The sequence below is a fragment of the Epinephelus fuscoguttatus genome, linkage group LG4 (assembly GCF_011397635.1).
Source record: "Epinephelus fuscoguttatus linkage group LG4, E.fuscoguttatus.final_Chr_v1".
NCBI classification, from domain to species: domain Eukaryota; kingdom Metazoa; phylum Chordata; class Actinopteri; order Perciformes; family Serranidae; genus Epinephelus; species Epinephelus fuscoguttatus.
Window position 1 is genome coordinate 3,368,508 of NC_064755.1, and position 17,045 is coordinate 3,385,552.

At 42.4% G+C, this 17,045-nt stretch overlaps 1 protein-coding gene across 1 annotated transcript in view; it reads right to left on the reverse strand.

The window, feature by feature from the left end:
* The window catches only part of LOC125887526 (anoctamin-1-like), a 147,223-nt gene that overhangs the window by 53,346 nt on the left and 76,832 nt on the right, over window positions 1-17,045 (reverse strand). Inside the window, exon 12 of the mRNA XM_049574418.1 lies at window positions 14,776-14,858. Coding sequence (XP_049430375.1) covers window positions 14,776-14,858 — 83 coding nt within the window. The remainder of the gene's footprint in view (window positions 1-14,775; window positions 14,859-17,045) is intronic.

The window sequence follows — 17,045 nt, forward strand, 5'->3', positions numbered from 1 at the left end:
TTCAAGCTCCAGGTAGAAGCAGTGCTGATACTACCTTTCCGAGCACATTCACCATACTCTATTTCACACGCTACATAGCATAACTACAATATAAGCTAATGTTAAAGGAGCTAAATAAACTTGCGGGATCAGCAAACACACACACCTTGCAGCATGGTCTCAAACAAAAGGGATTCAAATAGGCCACTCCCACACTTAAATAACCTTCCTCTTCCTGGATTTCCTCCTGAGAGGAAGTGGATCTCTCCACCTGATCTCAAGGAGTTCTGTACTCTGCTTAGTAGTTCCCCCTGCTGGCCCCCAACTGGCATTATTTCTTCGCTTCCAGATCCATTGGCTACATCTAACTGCTTCATCTGACATTTCCTTCACTGTCTTCCTCAAACTCTGTCCCCGCACTCCGAGTTCCCCCAGGAGTGAGACAGCTGATCTTGGTATAAATCCCCTACACCCCACTTCCACTGGACAAATCCTAGTTTTTCATCGTCGCTGCTCAGCTTCTGCTCCTAAGTCTGCATATCTAAGCTTTTTTCTTTCATAGGCTTCTTCCACTGAGTCTTCCCAAGGAACTGTCAGCTTAATGAAATAAACTATCCGTTGACTCACTGAGCACAACACTATGTCAGGCCTCTGCTTGGTACAAACTATTTCCTGGGGAACAACAAGATTTCCCCCTAAATCTACTTGCATTTCCCAATCACAAGCACTGTCTAGGCGGCCACACCCTTGCCTCCTTACTAACTTATCCCTTCTGTATTTCTCTCCCTCATGGACAAACTGAATTGCTAAACTCCTATCCTTAACACCTTCTGAATTCACCTGTCTTCGTTTCCCTTCAATGCCTGCAGCTAAACATTTCAACACCTGGTTATATCGGCCTTGTGACAAGCTAACTTTACAGCCTGACAAAATATGCTTTAAGGTTGCGGTACCTGAACAGAATGGGCATGACGGGTCCTCATTTACCCACAGTTTTAGGTTCTAGGGGGTTGGACGCACATCGTATGTAGCCCCTACCAGGAATCTAATACGATTCTCCTCCATACTCCACAGGTCCCTCCAACTAAGCTTCCTCTTCTCTACACGTTCCCAATTCAACCACTGTCCCTGTTTAGCCTGGGCCACCACCTTTGCACCCCTTACTATCTCCTCCTGTCTACATATCTGTTCCACGACCAGCTTTCTTTTATCTTTGAGACCTGCTTTATTCCGTACCAGTTTGCCTGAGCCAAGCCCCAGGCCTCCCCGGCCAAACTGAATATTACCTACAATCTCTGCATGCCTAAGAGCTGCCTCCACCTCCTGAACTGCCAATCTTGGGTTCCACTTCCTCCCCTTGGTTGGATTTGGAACCATCAATCAATCAATCAATTTTATTTATAGAGCCAATATCACAGTTTGCCTCACAGGGCTTTACAGCATACGACATCCCTCTGTCCTTAGGACCCTCACAGCGGATAAGGAAAAACTCTTTCTAAAACCCCACTCTTAACTACCATGTCTTTACTCCCAGATAACAAGAGCTCTGTCCTGACCTTGGTACATTTAAATTCCTCTGTTAAACCAGATACTGGCAGCTGAAGTATCGCTTTTCCATACAATGCAACACTACTTAGGCACCTAGGAGCGCCCAACCACTTCCTAATATAGGAGCTAACCGACCTTTCAATTCTCTCCACAATGGATATTGGAATTTCATAAATTGACAATGGCCACATTAACCTAGGATATAGCCCAAATTGCAAACACCACAACTTCAACTCTCCTGGAAGTTCTGATTTATCTATTCTATCCAATCCTTCTGCCACATCTTTTCTAAATTTCACCACCTGTTCCTCATCATTCAACTCCACATTGTGCCACCTACCTAAGCTCTTAACAGACTTTCCCCTAAATGTTGGGATTTCCTCATCATCTATGACAAACTTCCTATCACTTAACTTCCCTCTACGCATCGAGATGCTTCTAGACTTACTAGGCTTGATCTTCATGCTGGCCCACTTGAGGCTCTTACCTTCTCTAGTAGCCTCTTTGTACATGGCATTGTTGTGGTCACCAGTGTCACGTCATCCATGTAAGCCCTAACTGGTGGAAGATGCGACCCATTCTGCCGTCTCTCCGCACCTACCACCCACTTAGAAGTCCTGATGATTACTTCTATCGCCATAGTAAATGCTAATGGTGAAATTGTACAACCTGCCATGATGCCTATTTCTAGCCTCTGCCAACCTGTTGTGAAACCTGCCGTACTTAGACAGAACCTAATATCCTGAAAGTATGCTTGCACTAAGTTGACAACTACATGTGGCACTCTGAAATAGTCAAATGCACTGCAAATGAGGCTATGCGGTACTGAACCAAACACATTTGCAAGATCTAAAAATATTATATGCAGGTCTTTTTCTTAATCTTCGCCACCTGAATCTGGTGCCAGATCATGCTAGTATGCTCTAAATACCCTGAAAAACCTGGTATTCCTGCCTTCTGCACCATGGTATCTATTAAGCTATTCCTTTCTAAGTAGCTAGCTAATCTCTGCTCAACTACACTAAAGAAAATCTTCCCCTCCACATTCAAGAGAGAAATCATCCGGAACTGGCTAAGGTCCACAGACTCCTTCTCCTTAGGAATGAGAACACCCCCTGCCCTACGCCATGCTCTTGGGATAATTTGTTTCTCCCAAATTATTCTTAGCTGTTTCCACATAAATTTAAGGATATCAGGTGCACTTTTATAAACCCGGTAGGGGACTCCATTAGACCCTGGGGCCGAAGAAGCCTTTGCACGCCTGACCACCTCTTGAACTTCCTTCCACCTAGGTGGCCTGACATCCATCTCATGCTCTATCCTTCGTAATGGAGGGATATCGGGTGGGTAACCTACTATCCTATTCTTTTCTAAATCTGAATATGTACTTCTCAAATATTCTTCAACCTCTAGCCTTTCTACTTTGAGCTGCCCTCCCTTTTCCTGGCTGAACAATCCTTCAACAAACTTAAAAGGGTCCCTGAAAAAACCTGTCCTTACATGTTCCTTCTTCCTCCTTTTTTCCTGAGATGCTCTGCCCTTCTAAGAACTGCTAGCCTGCTTCTCAACTCCTCTTGCAACACCTTAATTCCCCTTCTTCTTCTTCTGTAGCCTTTTTCCACTGCTTTCTTAACTGTCTCCTTTCCATGACTAACTTCTCTATTTCTCTTTGCCGCCTAGACTTACCTGACTGTACCCTCTCACTTCTCTTTCTCTCATGCACCCCAAACCTCTCTACACCATATGAGTAAATTATATCTCCCATCTTTTCTAACCTTTCTGTTGCATTTCCTCGGAGCCTGCTTAAGATTACTGACAAATCTCTATTACCTATCTCCCATTCTTTACTGTCATTTGCCCTAGGCCATCTAACTCTAACCTTTTGCTCCATGGTTCTCTCTCTGACTGGCATACTGACCTTAGAGTCACCTGCATCCTCTCTTACTACCCCCTCCTCCTCCTCCTCCTCCTCCTCAGTGGCAGTGTTACTGATATCCTGTGAACTGTGGTTTTCTACCTGCCGCTGGACTTCATCTGACTGACTCGACTGACTTCTTAGGAAGTACTGATCAATGCGGCTACTCTGCCCTTTCTTTGTCACACACTTCTGCACACTTCAAAAAAGCTGTAGATGAACAGAGAATGGCTTCTACAACGGGATAATGATCCTAAACACATCTTGATATCTACAATGGACTACCTTAAGAGGAGCAAGCTTAAGATTTTGCCAAGGACCTCACAGCCCCCTAACCTAAAAATCATTGAAAATCTGTGGATATCTGGAGAAATCTAGAAGAAATCTAGAGAACAGTGCATGCAAGACGGCCCAAGAATCCCACAGAACTAGAATCATTTTGCAGGTAGAATGGGTGAAAATCTCTGAAACAAGAATGGAAAGACTCTTAGCTGGCTACAAAAAGTGTTTAGAAGCTGTGATACTTGCCAAAGGGGACGCTACTAAGTACTGATCATGCAGCATGCCAAAACTTTTGCTTCAGGCTCTTTTTCTCTTTTTGTTATTTTGAAACTGTAAAAGATTGAAATTACAAAGTAATCTTGCTTAAAATATAAAAGAAATGTGTCATCACTGCCTTTTGCCTTTGGAATTCAGGTCATCTTTTACTTGCTTAACAATTCACAGTAAACAAAATTTTGACCAGAGTTGCCCAAACCTTTGCATGCCACTGCATACCCAACATGGAAGCAGAAATATTTATCTATTGAGAAATGCATCCTTTTGTCAACTGATGGGAGATCAATGAATAAGATCTTAATGTCTTTGCTGGTAATGGAAAGGCAATATCCTATGGTGGAAGTATCTGTTAACTTACCTGGAAAATTTGACCCAAATAAACTGCCATTCCTGGTTAGCCAGGTTAGGGCAGTGGAATGGTATGGAGGCCAAAACTGTCATATGCAACCTTCTTAAAACAGCAATGGAAATTGAGACTAAGAAAGCTGAGGTAGTGGTAAACTTCATCCAGGCAGAGAGGTGTGCTAACAGAAGTAAGTAAGTGTTACTAAAAGTAGGCCACAATAACACTGTTGTCCTTTCATGGCAGATTGCCCACATGAAGTGTCCGGTGCCTGCCAGCTTCTGTAGTGATGCAGTTAGAGCAGTTAGATATGGATGATGGTCTTGTGGAAATGCACCCCACTGAAAGACCATTTGTTGAAATCCCTGAAATCTCAGCCACACAGCCTGAGACCGCATCCAATCAGTTGGCAGAATAAATGGAATCAGAGGTAGTGGATGAGGTGGGGACTACAACTCTGATTCCACAGGGTAACTTGATCATAACATCATGCATCTAACACTAAAATTTCTTCCAGAAACTGTTCACATGACCTTTGGGGCACTTATGGAAGTGACTAGTAACTAGTCTATTTTACGACCGGGCCTGCAAGAATTCCATGGAGATGAAGTCACGAAGGTATGAGGTCCCATTTTGACAGTTTAAGCCAGTTTTATGAAATGTATGGCATTTTTAGGGCAAGGCCCTGATAGCAGAGCTTCCTTCAAAGACTCAGTGAAGCCCCAGACGCCTATAAGTTTGAGAAACTGTGAGCTCATTTGTACATTGAATAAAGAACAGTGATCTCTGAGACAAGTACAGGGTCTGAAAAGACCAAAAAAGGAGAGTCTAGAGTTTTAATTTGTTTTGTGATCAGTAAGTCCAATAATTACCAAGACACACTGCTTTGCAGAAATTATAAAGCCTTTCATAAATGGGTGTAGCACCTACACATTTCAGCTCACAGTGAGTGACTTAACTTGAGATCAAAGAATTTATTCATTACACTGTCATAATGGTGTCATGACCAGTGTTGTAGTTCTCAGAAAAAGTAATGCATTACACATTACTAGTTCACAGATGTTGTTAGTTGACAGATGTACCACATCTGTCAATGGTTCAATCTAAACTTTCAAAGCATACCCTGAATGATAAACTCTGCTCCTCAAAAATCTTCAAGGATGACATCAGGATCAGGATAAACTTTATTGTCCCTTGTGGGAAATCTGTTGTAGACAGTCGTGCTACATAAGCTGCAAACAACATAACAATTAAACAGACTCACAAAAATGTCAGACAATAACAACAAAGGAAGGTCAGCAGTCACAATGCCAGTGTTACACAGTATTGCACATTTCCTGGGGAATTGCACTAAAATGATGCTATTACATCAAGAATCATTAGCAACATAAGTAGTCAATGGTCATAGTGGGATTGGGGCAGATCCTGAGTGCTCCTCAACACCACAGTGTCAAACTCAAGCCCACCAAGGAAGAGGTGCTCTCCGACCTCTGTTCTATGACCTCTTAAACATTGGAACATGGATTGACCCCAAAGACAAAGCAGCTGTACAAGATGTTAGAGAAGGAACCCCAGCCTGTGCTGGAGATATTCGAAAGAGGCTGGGGTTTCTACACTACTACCGGGCACATGTGTAGGACTCTGTAAAGTCACTGTACTGTATGAACTCCTACAGGTGAAGGGAAATTCCGCAGCACTACCTCAGTTTAAAACAAGCAAAAGGAAGGGAATCAAGGTATCTTCAAGAACTCCAATACAATGGACTCAGGAACACCAAGGAGTCCTTGACGCATTGATATACATCTTGTCCAATACACCTGTGTTACCCTACCACAACTCTGACATACAATATGGTGTGTGTGTAACATGAATGGCAGCATTCATGTTACACACACACCATATTGTATGTCACAAAGTCAGGAACAGCTTAAAGCAAGCTCAGAAAGAGGACACCGTAATTAGTGAAGTCATAAAACTAAAGGAAACAAACATCAACTAACAAGGGTGACTCTGTAAGGAGACTCCTGCCTGAATTGGGAAGACTCACAGTATGTGAGGCTTCGTGACTGCATGACTGTGTGTCTGATGTGGTAGTCTGCAGCATGGGGGCTCCACAGGGGACAGTCCTCACCCCCTTCCTCTTCACCCTGTACACATCAGACTTCAGATACAACACGGACAGCTGCCACCTCCAGAAGTTCTCTGATGATACAGCTATTGCTGGGCACGTGTCAGAGGGGAATGATCTGGAGTAAAGGGGGGTCATCACAGACTTTGTCAACTGGTGTGCAGTCAAAGGAGTTAGTGATTGACTTCCACAGGAAAGCGCCCCAGACTACTCCAGTGAACATCCAGGGCTTGGACACTGAGGCTGTGGACAAATACCTGGGTGTTCACCTCAACAATAAACTGGACTGGTCCTTGAACATAAACGTCCTGTACAAGAAGGACCAAAGTCGTCTCCACCTGCTGAGGAGGCTGAGGTCCTTTGGAGGGTGCAGGACACTGCTAAGGAATTTCTATGACACTGTGGTAGCATCTGTCATCTTCTATGCAGTGGTCTGCTGGAGCTGTGGAAGCACAGAGAGGGACAGGAAAAGACTGAACAAGCTGGTCAGGAGGGCCAGCTCAGTCGTGGACTGTCCCCTGGAGACCATCGAGGAGGTGGGTGAGAGGAGGATGTTAGCCAAGCTGATATCCATCATGGACAACACCTCTCACCCTCTACATGAGACTGTCCATGCACTGAGCAGCTCATTCAGCAGCAGACTGCTGCACCCACAGTGCAAGACGGAGCGCTACTGCAGGTCATTTATCCCATCAGCTGTCAGACTCTTTAACAGCAACATCTGATGTAATGTAGCATTGTCATGTCTGCTGCATAACATTGTTTAAACCATTGCTGCTAAGACCCTGTGCAATTTACATACTCTGTGCAATATTCCATATCTTTATTAAACTGTGTATATACTGTAAACTGTCTTATGTGTACAGTAATTCAATTTAGTGCCTTACTTTTTTTAAATGTTTTTTATCTATATGCACATATACATATATATACATATATATATATATATATATATGTATATATATATATATATGTACTGTATACACATATTTTGTATTTCTAATCTTTAATTTTCTTTTATTCAAGTAACACTGTCACCCTCCTTTTTCTGTCTGTGCTTTGAGCTGCTGTGACTTGTGAATTTCCCAAGTGTGGGATTAATAAAGGAAACCTGTGTCTCATGTCAGGGCTGTTACCACCAAAGCACCCCTCAAACTGGTCTCTTTTGATTGTATGGGTCTAAAGCCAAACAGTTTTTGATTTCCAAAAAAGAGGACACTCTGCCGGCCACGACATAGCCTACTTAAATGATACTCGCAGTTTACTCAAAGATGCCTTATGATTTTAATATATTTAAAATTTATATGTATGGATAGAAAATTCAGTTATATTACAAAATAATCTCTCTCAAAGACAGAAATTCAGATAGGCCCCAATAGGAGACACATACACACACTAGAGTGGGCAATCTGAGCCCGATGGTACCCGACGGGTCAGGCCGGGTTTGGTCAAAAATGTAGCTATAAATTGTATTCGGGCTCGGGTCGGATTCGGTCAGCTTTCAGTGAAAATGTAGTGTAAAAATAAATAAAATCCTATTGTCTGTCCTGTTTCACTGTTATTTACATGACAACACTTGAACATTACACACACAGACACACATTGGCTGTTTGTTTCTACCTCTCCCCTCTCTGGAAGTCTCGGACCTCCAGCTGCCCGCCTCCGCCTTGATTAAACGCTGAAAATAAAATAAAAGAGGGAGTCAGGTTTTTCCTATTTTGTCTTATTTGGTTATATTTCTCCCTCTCCCCTCACTGGAAGCGTCGGACCTCCCTCCTCCCGCTCCCGTCTCGAACACGGAGGTCTCCCTCTCCGCAGCTGAGCACCCACGGCGCACGCCCGGCCTGTTAAATAGCCTGTAACAACTGTGTGACACAAACTCAGTGCTTTGGTCATTAAATTATGTCAGGCTCGGTTCGGGTTCGGACAGAAATATGCTGCCCGTTCCGCACTCTAACACACACACACAAACACACGGAAAACCGGACATTATCATCAGTTTATAAACACCCCCCAGATGCCCCGGACAGGACATGAAAAGTGGACATGTCCGGGCAAAAGAGGACGTTTGGTCAGCCTTTGCTACCCTCTCTCACCCCCAAAACCCCATTAACCCTCCCCACACCTAAGACGTGACAGCTGTTTTCTCTGACAGCTTCAAGGATGCACAACAGGTTTACACACCATTTTATGAGTACAATGGTCCAGCCATTATATATGTATGGCTTTCATTTTGAATGAAACATTGTGTAACAGAGTGAAATTAGAGTGAGTGAAACACTTACTGCTAGAGTAAAGGTGAACTGAAAAAAAGGTCAGGAAATAATCGCAGTGCTTCAAGAGAAAGAAGAGACGATATTGTACAGGGTGAGAGAAGCAGTTTATGGAACCTGGGAGTGGGATGTAGTATGTAATGAAGCTCCTCATATTCTTTTCCTGAAAATGTGTTATTGCTGGTACAATAATCTGAATTTCAGACATATTGTACAGTTGTGGCTGAACATTAGCATGTTTGCAAAATTTCTGACATTAATAAGTAACATTTCTCTTCTTGACTTTTTGTCAGCGTGTGTGAATCCATACTATGACAATTCATAAAACTGTTGTTTATGTGTTGTGTTGACATAAACATATTTCAAGGTGACCCTATTTGGCTCATTTTTTTCCATTTCCTGTGGTTGAAAATAGTTTTGTGGCACCCATCCCAGGCTCCAAGTGTGACTGTCAGAGAGAAAAGCAACGGTGATAAAGATAGCAAAGTCATAATGATATAAAGCAACCATCAAGCCCTTCATTTTCTAGTATGATTTCTCACACCCAAAATCTAGTCTTTCAAAAAATGAGCTAATGAGCTATGTTTTTAACTTTTTATGTTCTAACTGAAGGGGAGGATTTGGATTTGTGAACTGGCTGCTGCCATGTGTATCATGCACACATTTTTACCCCACATTCTTCTTATGTCTGTGTGTGGGTAATGGTATGCATGGTCTACATTTGTGTACACATCATTGAAACTAGAATTACTGCCCCACACAACAGTCAGGTTTCTCTTACAGTTTACATCTATGTCTGTTAAAAGCATGGATGCTTTATACACACTTCATTTGCAAATACCATTTATAGTAACACACATAAGTCTTGTGTGATGTTTTATGATCATAGGTTGGCGGCAGCAGCAGCAGCAGCAGCAGCAGCAGCAGCAAGGCTACAAAGAGTAGAGAGGAGTTTATCAAGAAATAGGACTTTATCCAAACCTTGAGAGCTTCCTGTGAAAATAAACCAAGAGAGAGAGAGACAGAGAGAGAGAAAGAGAGAAGGTGGACAGGGAGGTGGGGGGTGTTAGTAAAAACAGCCAGGATAACCTTAACTCAGATCAATACATTCATGTCACAACATCTTATAAAAGTGTTGAAGAGGAGTGTAATAGGTTTTAAACATTACTTGTGAATACAAAAAACCCCATTAAAGTCAGTAAGAAGGTTTTTGCCCTTCTTCAGCAACTAAGAACTTTGCTGCATTAGATCAATTTCACTGTGGTGAACTGGTTTCCTTTTCGTTTTAAAGGTTTTCCTGGTTACTATAGACGCTTTTACTGTTATTCAACAGTATGACTTTTATTGGTGGGTGGGGCTTAGCTGGAGGCAAAATAATTCTCCACAGACATTAGCTAGCGCGAGCTAGCAAGTTCTGTTGACTTGTTTTTGACAGTGGAGGAAGATGATACAAGTGTCTCTGAATAGGGTGCGTTCGGAAATATTCATTCCAAGTGCCAGAGCTCTCTCTGCCACAAACTGGAACATTCATAAATTTGGAGCGCTTTCTGAATGTACTGTTCAGTTATTCAGAGCACCACACTCTCAGAGTGGCAGAGCTTACACTGAGCACTCTGTCTGGGAAGATGGGGCAGCAGAGCGCTGAGTGGAGTGAATGTGTGATTGACTGAACCATTCCTTAATTCATATAGAAATAGAATGCTCCATGTCTTCGAACAGCAGGGCTCTCATTTTAGTGTAGAGTGTCAGACTGAATTTACAAACCACCATGTCAGGTAACTCACTCTCTGGGACTGCAAATACTACTTGAAAAAGTAAATTCTGACAAATGGGACCAGACTGGCCAACCCATACGCTCTCACTCAGTGGATGGATGATTTGACAGGATTGCTGAAGGTGGGATGGCAGGCATTGTGGTTGCTAACTATTCCAATCTTACAAAGGATGACAACGCTCAAATGGTTTCCTCCTATTTTTTTGTTGGTTTTTTTTGCTATCGAAGCTGAGGCTAGCTAATGCGCTAAAAAGTTAGCACTACGGAGAATACAATATTCCTCTTAATACCTCCCCAATATCTGATCAGGGGAACATGACAACCCTTAATACACAAAACGTTATTTATCCCTACAACAGCAAATACTTTTTCCCTAACCCGATATGAAGCTGTGCTGCACGTGATAATTTTTTAATGATTGCCTCCATCCAGTCCTTTCATCTTAACCCATTTAAGCATGTTGTCTTTGTTTTTGTTGACAGGCAGTGGCAGCTAGCATGCGATCAAATTTGAGGCTTGAGCCATGACTTCTTCTATTCTGGCATCCAATAACACAACAAGATGACATTATAAGGGTGTTTTCACATAAAGTCCTTTTTAAACAAAGTACACCAAAAAGTGGACTAACAGAAAAGGGATTCAAGTTGTTTTTTGTGTTAAAATGGTCAGTTCGCTTGAAAGAGGATTCAGTTTCTGGTCAACTTCAGCTCTGGTGGGGCCTTAGTCTCTTGCTATTCACATTATAGCCTATATATAATATATACTGATATAGTTTTGTCTTTATTTTGACGTGGCACTGCAGTGCGGTTATGGAGCCCTTTGCTTTCAGATAAACTTGAAATTGGAGATGGACATTGTGATGTCAGCCCTAAAAGGCTCCATTTGGGTGAAAATCCACACCACAACCTTTAAACCATAGATGGGTGTGATCGCAGCGTGAGTTCCCCTATTATCGGTTTTAAAGTTTACAATAAGGTAAGTCTAATTTATTAGATGGAGAAAGCAAAGGTCAACAGTACCAGCTGCCAAAGCAGTGACAGCAGGCCAGAGGTGAGTTCATTTGGTCTTATGGTACAGTGGTAATGGCCACATGCGTTTGCTCAAGTATAAAGCATAGTCAACAAAATGGTTGTCAGATTATGATAAAACCTGACTCCAGATCACACAGTTAACATTACATATTAATATGACATAACATATTCTTTAATCTAAGCATGAAAAAATCCCTCCATTGTGTTTGACAACAATTTAATAATTGAAACCAATATAAGTACCTTAAAAGCAGAAAAAAATATTGCAAGAAGGAATGTACATGTCCTGATTTTAAAACCTGGCAGGGTGGTGGCTTTGTGGAGAGGCCATTCAGTACTTGAAGTTAGGGCTGGACGGTATGACAAAATTTTCATATCATGTTTTTTTTTTTTAAAAAAATCATATTGGTTTCACGGTATTTGACAGTATTTTGTTCGGGTTTCGGCCCACTTTACATGACAACGCCTGAGTGCAACACAGGCTCCGCTCTATTAGTGCCGTGTGTGAATTTTAAACACGCGCCCATGTAGAGACAGAAATGACATGCCGTCATCTAAATAAGATAAATAACATAAGGCTATTTAATTTGTATAATAAAAGGACAAGGTATAGACGTGTTCGATAGGCCTGGATATGAAGCGTCCGTAGCAACAAATAATATAACTGTAGTTTCTAAAGAGCTAAGACAAACAAAAGATAAAAAATAGCTGCTGCTAGTTGCATACAGGGGAAACACTGCTCTTTTTGGAGTTCTTCTGGGTCATCGTGCTCTTCTTCAGCAATGTGTACTTCGCTTTCAGAACTCCCTCCGGCAGCCATTCTCGCCTCTGAGCTTTTCTCTATGCTCTTATTCTCGCCGGTTCTGGCACGCCTGTGCTGTGCAGCGGTGAAATGGATCCCCGCTGAAACACTTTCTCGCTGTGTATGTTCCAGAAGTTGTTGGGGCTATTCACCGGTATTGCGGTATATGAAAAATTCATATCATTATGAAAATAAATACCAGTTTTCGGTACGAACAGGTATACTGCACAGCCTTACTTGAAGTTGAATATTATTTATGAACCAGCTTTAAATTTGTGCTAACTTGTATAACATGTAGCAGAATGTACAGTACAGGCCAAAAGTTTGGACACACCTTCTCATTCAATGCGTTTTCTTTATTTTCATGACTATCTACATTGTAGATTCTCACTGAAGGCATCGAAACTATGAATGAACACATGTGGAGTTATGTACTTAACAAAAAAAGGTGAAATAACTGAAAACATGTTTTATATTCTAGTTTCTTCAAAATAGCCACCCTTTGCTCTGATTACTGCTTTGCACACTCTTGGCATTCTCTCCATGAGCTTCAAGAGGTAGTCACCTGAAATGGTTTCCACTTCACAGGTGTGCCTTATCAGGGTTAATTAGTGGAATTTCTTGCTTTATCAATGGGGTTGGGACCATCAGTTGTGTTGTGCAGAAGTCAGGTTAATACACAACCGACAGCCCTATTGGACAACTGTTAAAATTCATATTATGGCAAGAACCAATCAGCTAACTAAAGAAAAACAAGTGGCCATCATTACTTTAAGAAATGAAGGTCAGTCAGTCCGGAAAATTGCAAAAACTTTAAATGTGTCCCCAAGTGGAGTCGCAAAAACCATCAAGCGCTACAAGGAAACTGGCACACATGAGGACCGACCCAGGAAAGGAAGACCAAGAGTCACCTCTGCTTCTGAGGATAAGTTCATCCGAGTCACCAGCCTCAGAAATCGCATGTTAATAGCAGCTCAGATCAGAGACCAGATGAATGCCACACAGAGTTCTAGCAGCAGACCCATCTCTAGAACAACTGTTAAGAGGAGACTGCGCGAATCAGGCCTTCATGGTCAAATAGCTGCTAGGAAACCACTGCTAAGGAGAGGCAACAAGCAGAAGAGATTTGTTTGGGCCAAGAAACACAAGGAATGGACATTAGACCAGTGGAAATCTGTGCTTTGGTCTGATGAGTCCAAATTTGAGATCTTTGGTTCCAACCGCCGTGTCTTTGTGAAACGCAGAAAAGGTGAACGGATGGATTCCACATGCCTGGTTCCCACTGTGAAGCATGGAGGAGGAGGTGTGATGGTGTGGGGCTGTTTTGCTGGTGACACTGTTGGGGATTTATTCAAAATTGAAGGCACACTAAACCAGCATGGCTACCACAGCATCCTGCAGTGACATGCCATCCCATCCGGTTTGCGTTTAGTTGGACGATCATTTATTTTTCAACAGGACAATGACTCCAAACACACCTCCAGGCTGTGTAAGGGCTATATGACCAAGAAGGAGAGTGATGGAGTGCTGCGGCAGATGACCTGGCCTCCACAGTCACCGGACCTGAACCCAATCGAGATGGTTTGGGGTGAGCTGGACCGCAGAGTGAAGGCAAAGGGGCCAACAAGTGCTAAACACCTCTGGGAACTCCTTCAAGACTGTTGGAAAACCATTTCAGGTGACTACCTCTTGAAGCTCATGGAGAGAATGCCAAGAGTGTGCAAAGCAGTAATCAGAGCAAAGGGTGGCTATTTTGAAGAAACTAGAATATAAAACATGTTTTCAGTTATTTCACCTTTTTTTGTTAAGTACATAACTCCACATGTGTTCATTCATAGTTTTGATGCCTTCAGTGAGAATCTACAATGTAAATAGTCATGAAAATAAAGAAAACGCATTGAATGAGAAGGTGTGTCCAAACTTTTGGCCTGTACTGTATGTAGCCTATAGTACAGCTTAGGGTTGTATGATAATATCAGCACATCACAGGATTTTGCCAATACTGGCTTTATAACAGATCGAAAATGGCCAACATGCTGATAATATTGGTATGTCTTCGGTATTCGCCAATGTTGGCTTTGAAATTAACTATTAGAATCAGCCAACATGCTTTTTCTTATTTTACACAATGAATAATATTACATACATTGAAAGCATTCTATTTCATGTCTCAATCTGCTGTTGGGTCATCACAATAAGAGTATGCATGCATAATATAATAATAATTCCACTTGATGATTTCTAAATTTAAGTAGGGAAAAAAGTGGATATATAGATATAGGTATCAGTTAGCTGTCAACTCAGTTGTACGTATCGGTGTATCAGATCCAATATCGGGCATTCCTCAAACAGCTGATGAGGTTCTTCATACAGGTGAAGCTTACCTCCTTCTTTTCTATCTTATACTATCTGGGCACCACTCACCTCCTCATCTTCAAACCCAGTCAGGTCCCATTCATAGTTTAGTCTCATCTGCCTCCTCTTCCAATGTTCCATGAACATGGCAGCTTTGAACCAGACAGAATACAATTAGACAAACTCACAGAGGCACTGAAATTTATTACAGTTCATGCTTTAGCTTTAAATCTTTGGCACTTGTGTGATCTGGTGCATCGGGTAAGAGAGGTTGCTAGTGGTAAGCACAAAAGGTAAACTGCACATGGTCAGGTGATATGGATGAAGACTAGTTGATTAGGTAAGTAATCTATGAGCTTCACTGATCTATTAGTAAAAAGCTAAATACAGGATTGATAAGCGGTAAAAGTATTGTACACTGGGTAAGGGACATTTGATAAACAGTTGCTTAGGTAAATGGATGGAAAATGCTGTGGAAATATCGTGCCCACTGTCTGATCTCCCTGTAGGTTACTGTGGTCAGTATGTGGCTCAGTTTTGAACCCCCTTTAGCATTGTTCACTATGTTACTACTGCGATAAACCGCATCTCATTGCCGTCACCATCAAAGACAACAAGACAGAGGATCAGCATTGTTCCACTGAAGTTAAGGTTTTTGGCTCAGAATATGAGAAAAGGATAACAGCCTTTATACCATCATTACCAAGAGTGTCTCTCCGTTAGTTTGGTGCTACAGTATTTACATTGAATCATTCAGCATAACGTTTGCCAACCTTTGTTATCGCTGCGATTACAGATAAGTTAATGAAGCTAAGCTCCAGAAGTTAACGTTAGTTTAACCAGAGCCCTTTGGACAACAGCTAACAATGATGCATGATCACCAAAGTACAAAAACTAGAAAAAAAGGGTTAATAATCTCCCAGTAAACATGGTGACATGATGAACAATGCAGCTAGGAGCTAACGTTAGGCTAACGTTTGCTAACATTAACTACAGATGTTAAAGATAACTTTATATTTCTTTGCAGCAAAGTGACAATATGTTGCCTCAAACACAATGTTGACTTACTTTAGAATAGGCGAAGACATCCTTGTTAATCTTATTCACGTTGAGTTGATGTTGTGGTCTACCGCAAAACTTTATCTAGAGGAGACGCTTTTCTCGGTTGAGATGTGGTTTAGGAAAGGGTAAAAAATACACCCCGTCGCCGAGCCTCTCAGGATACCTTGAGTCAGAGTTGCATGTACCCCATGCACACTGTTTGACCATTTTTAAACTTCAAATCTCAGAAAAAGTTCATAAAACCAAATGAAACTGACTTACTGTAATGCATTTCAATGGACGTCCAGACAGAGAGGGCTCTAGTTTCGCAGACCAGGCGAGGTGGGGGCGCAGCACACCTGCGCTTCGCCAACTGGGGGTGGCCAGGTGGATTTTGCAAGTTTGGCACACCGTGCGCTCTGGCGCAGCTACTCCTCTATCCCACCTCCATCCCTCCTATCGGCGCAAGTCGGAAAGAGGGAGGAGAGAAGGCGTGGAGTGGGTTTTACACACATCACACCAATCAAATGAGCCCCTCTCCTCGCCCTTAAATGTGCCACGTGAAGGTGTAATGAGAGTTTACTCAATTCGCCATGGCAGAAGAGAGCAGCAGCGTCAGACGGCCAAACTTCTCCCAGGAGGAAACTGATGTTTTGGTCCGGGAGGTCCAAGCTTGCAGTGTCCGAATATACGGAACTGCGAGCAGACCTCCACGGGCTGATGATGCAAAAGTAGCCTGGGAGGAGGTCACCACAATTGTAAATCAATGTTGCGTTTCTCTCGTGCGTGCGTGTGCTCTCTCTTTCTCTCTCGCAGTCTCACTCTGTTTCTTTTCTTTTGACTTTTCTAAGATGACAGATGCTGAATATATACTCCCTATCTGATGCTGTGGCTGTTTGTGGTTGGCTGAGAGGGATGTGAACTCATTAGTTTGCAGCTGTGTTAATCAAATCAGGTTGGGTTTCCATTCGTACAAACGTACAACGGTGCCAATCCCCTTTGATCTGACATCAGATGTGACGGGACAGTCGATATAAAGATACATTTAGGTGCTGATTGCAGATAGTTGCATTGAATAGTGTTATTTTTGGGTATTTATTGCATCGTTAATGTGCCTGATATTCTGGAAACCTGCCTGTGAGGTTTTGGTGACGTGTGCGCACTGTCCACCGGTCAGCCAAATTTCGGCTTACACTGGCTGCGCTCCCCCTGCGCTGACAGTAGACGTGATTTCAGTTGGCGAACTTTTAGCACACCTTCAGCAAAGCCTTTTGGCACGAAACTGTCACTGCGCCAAG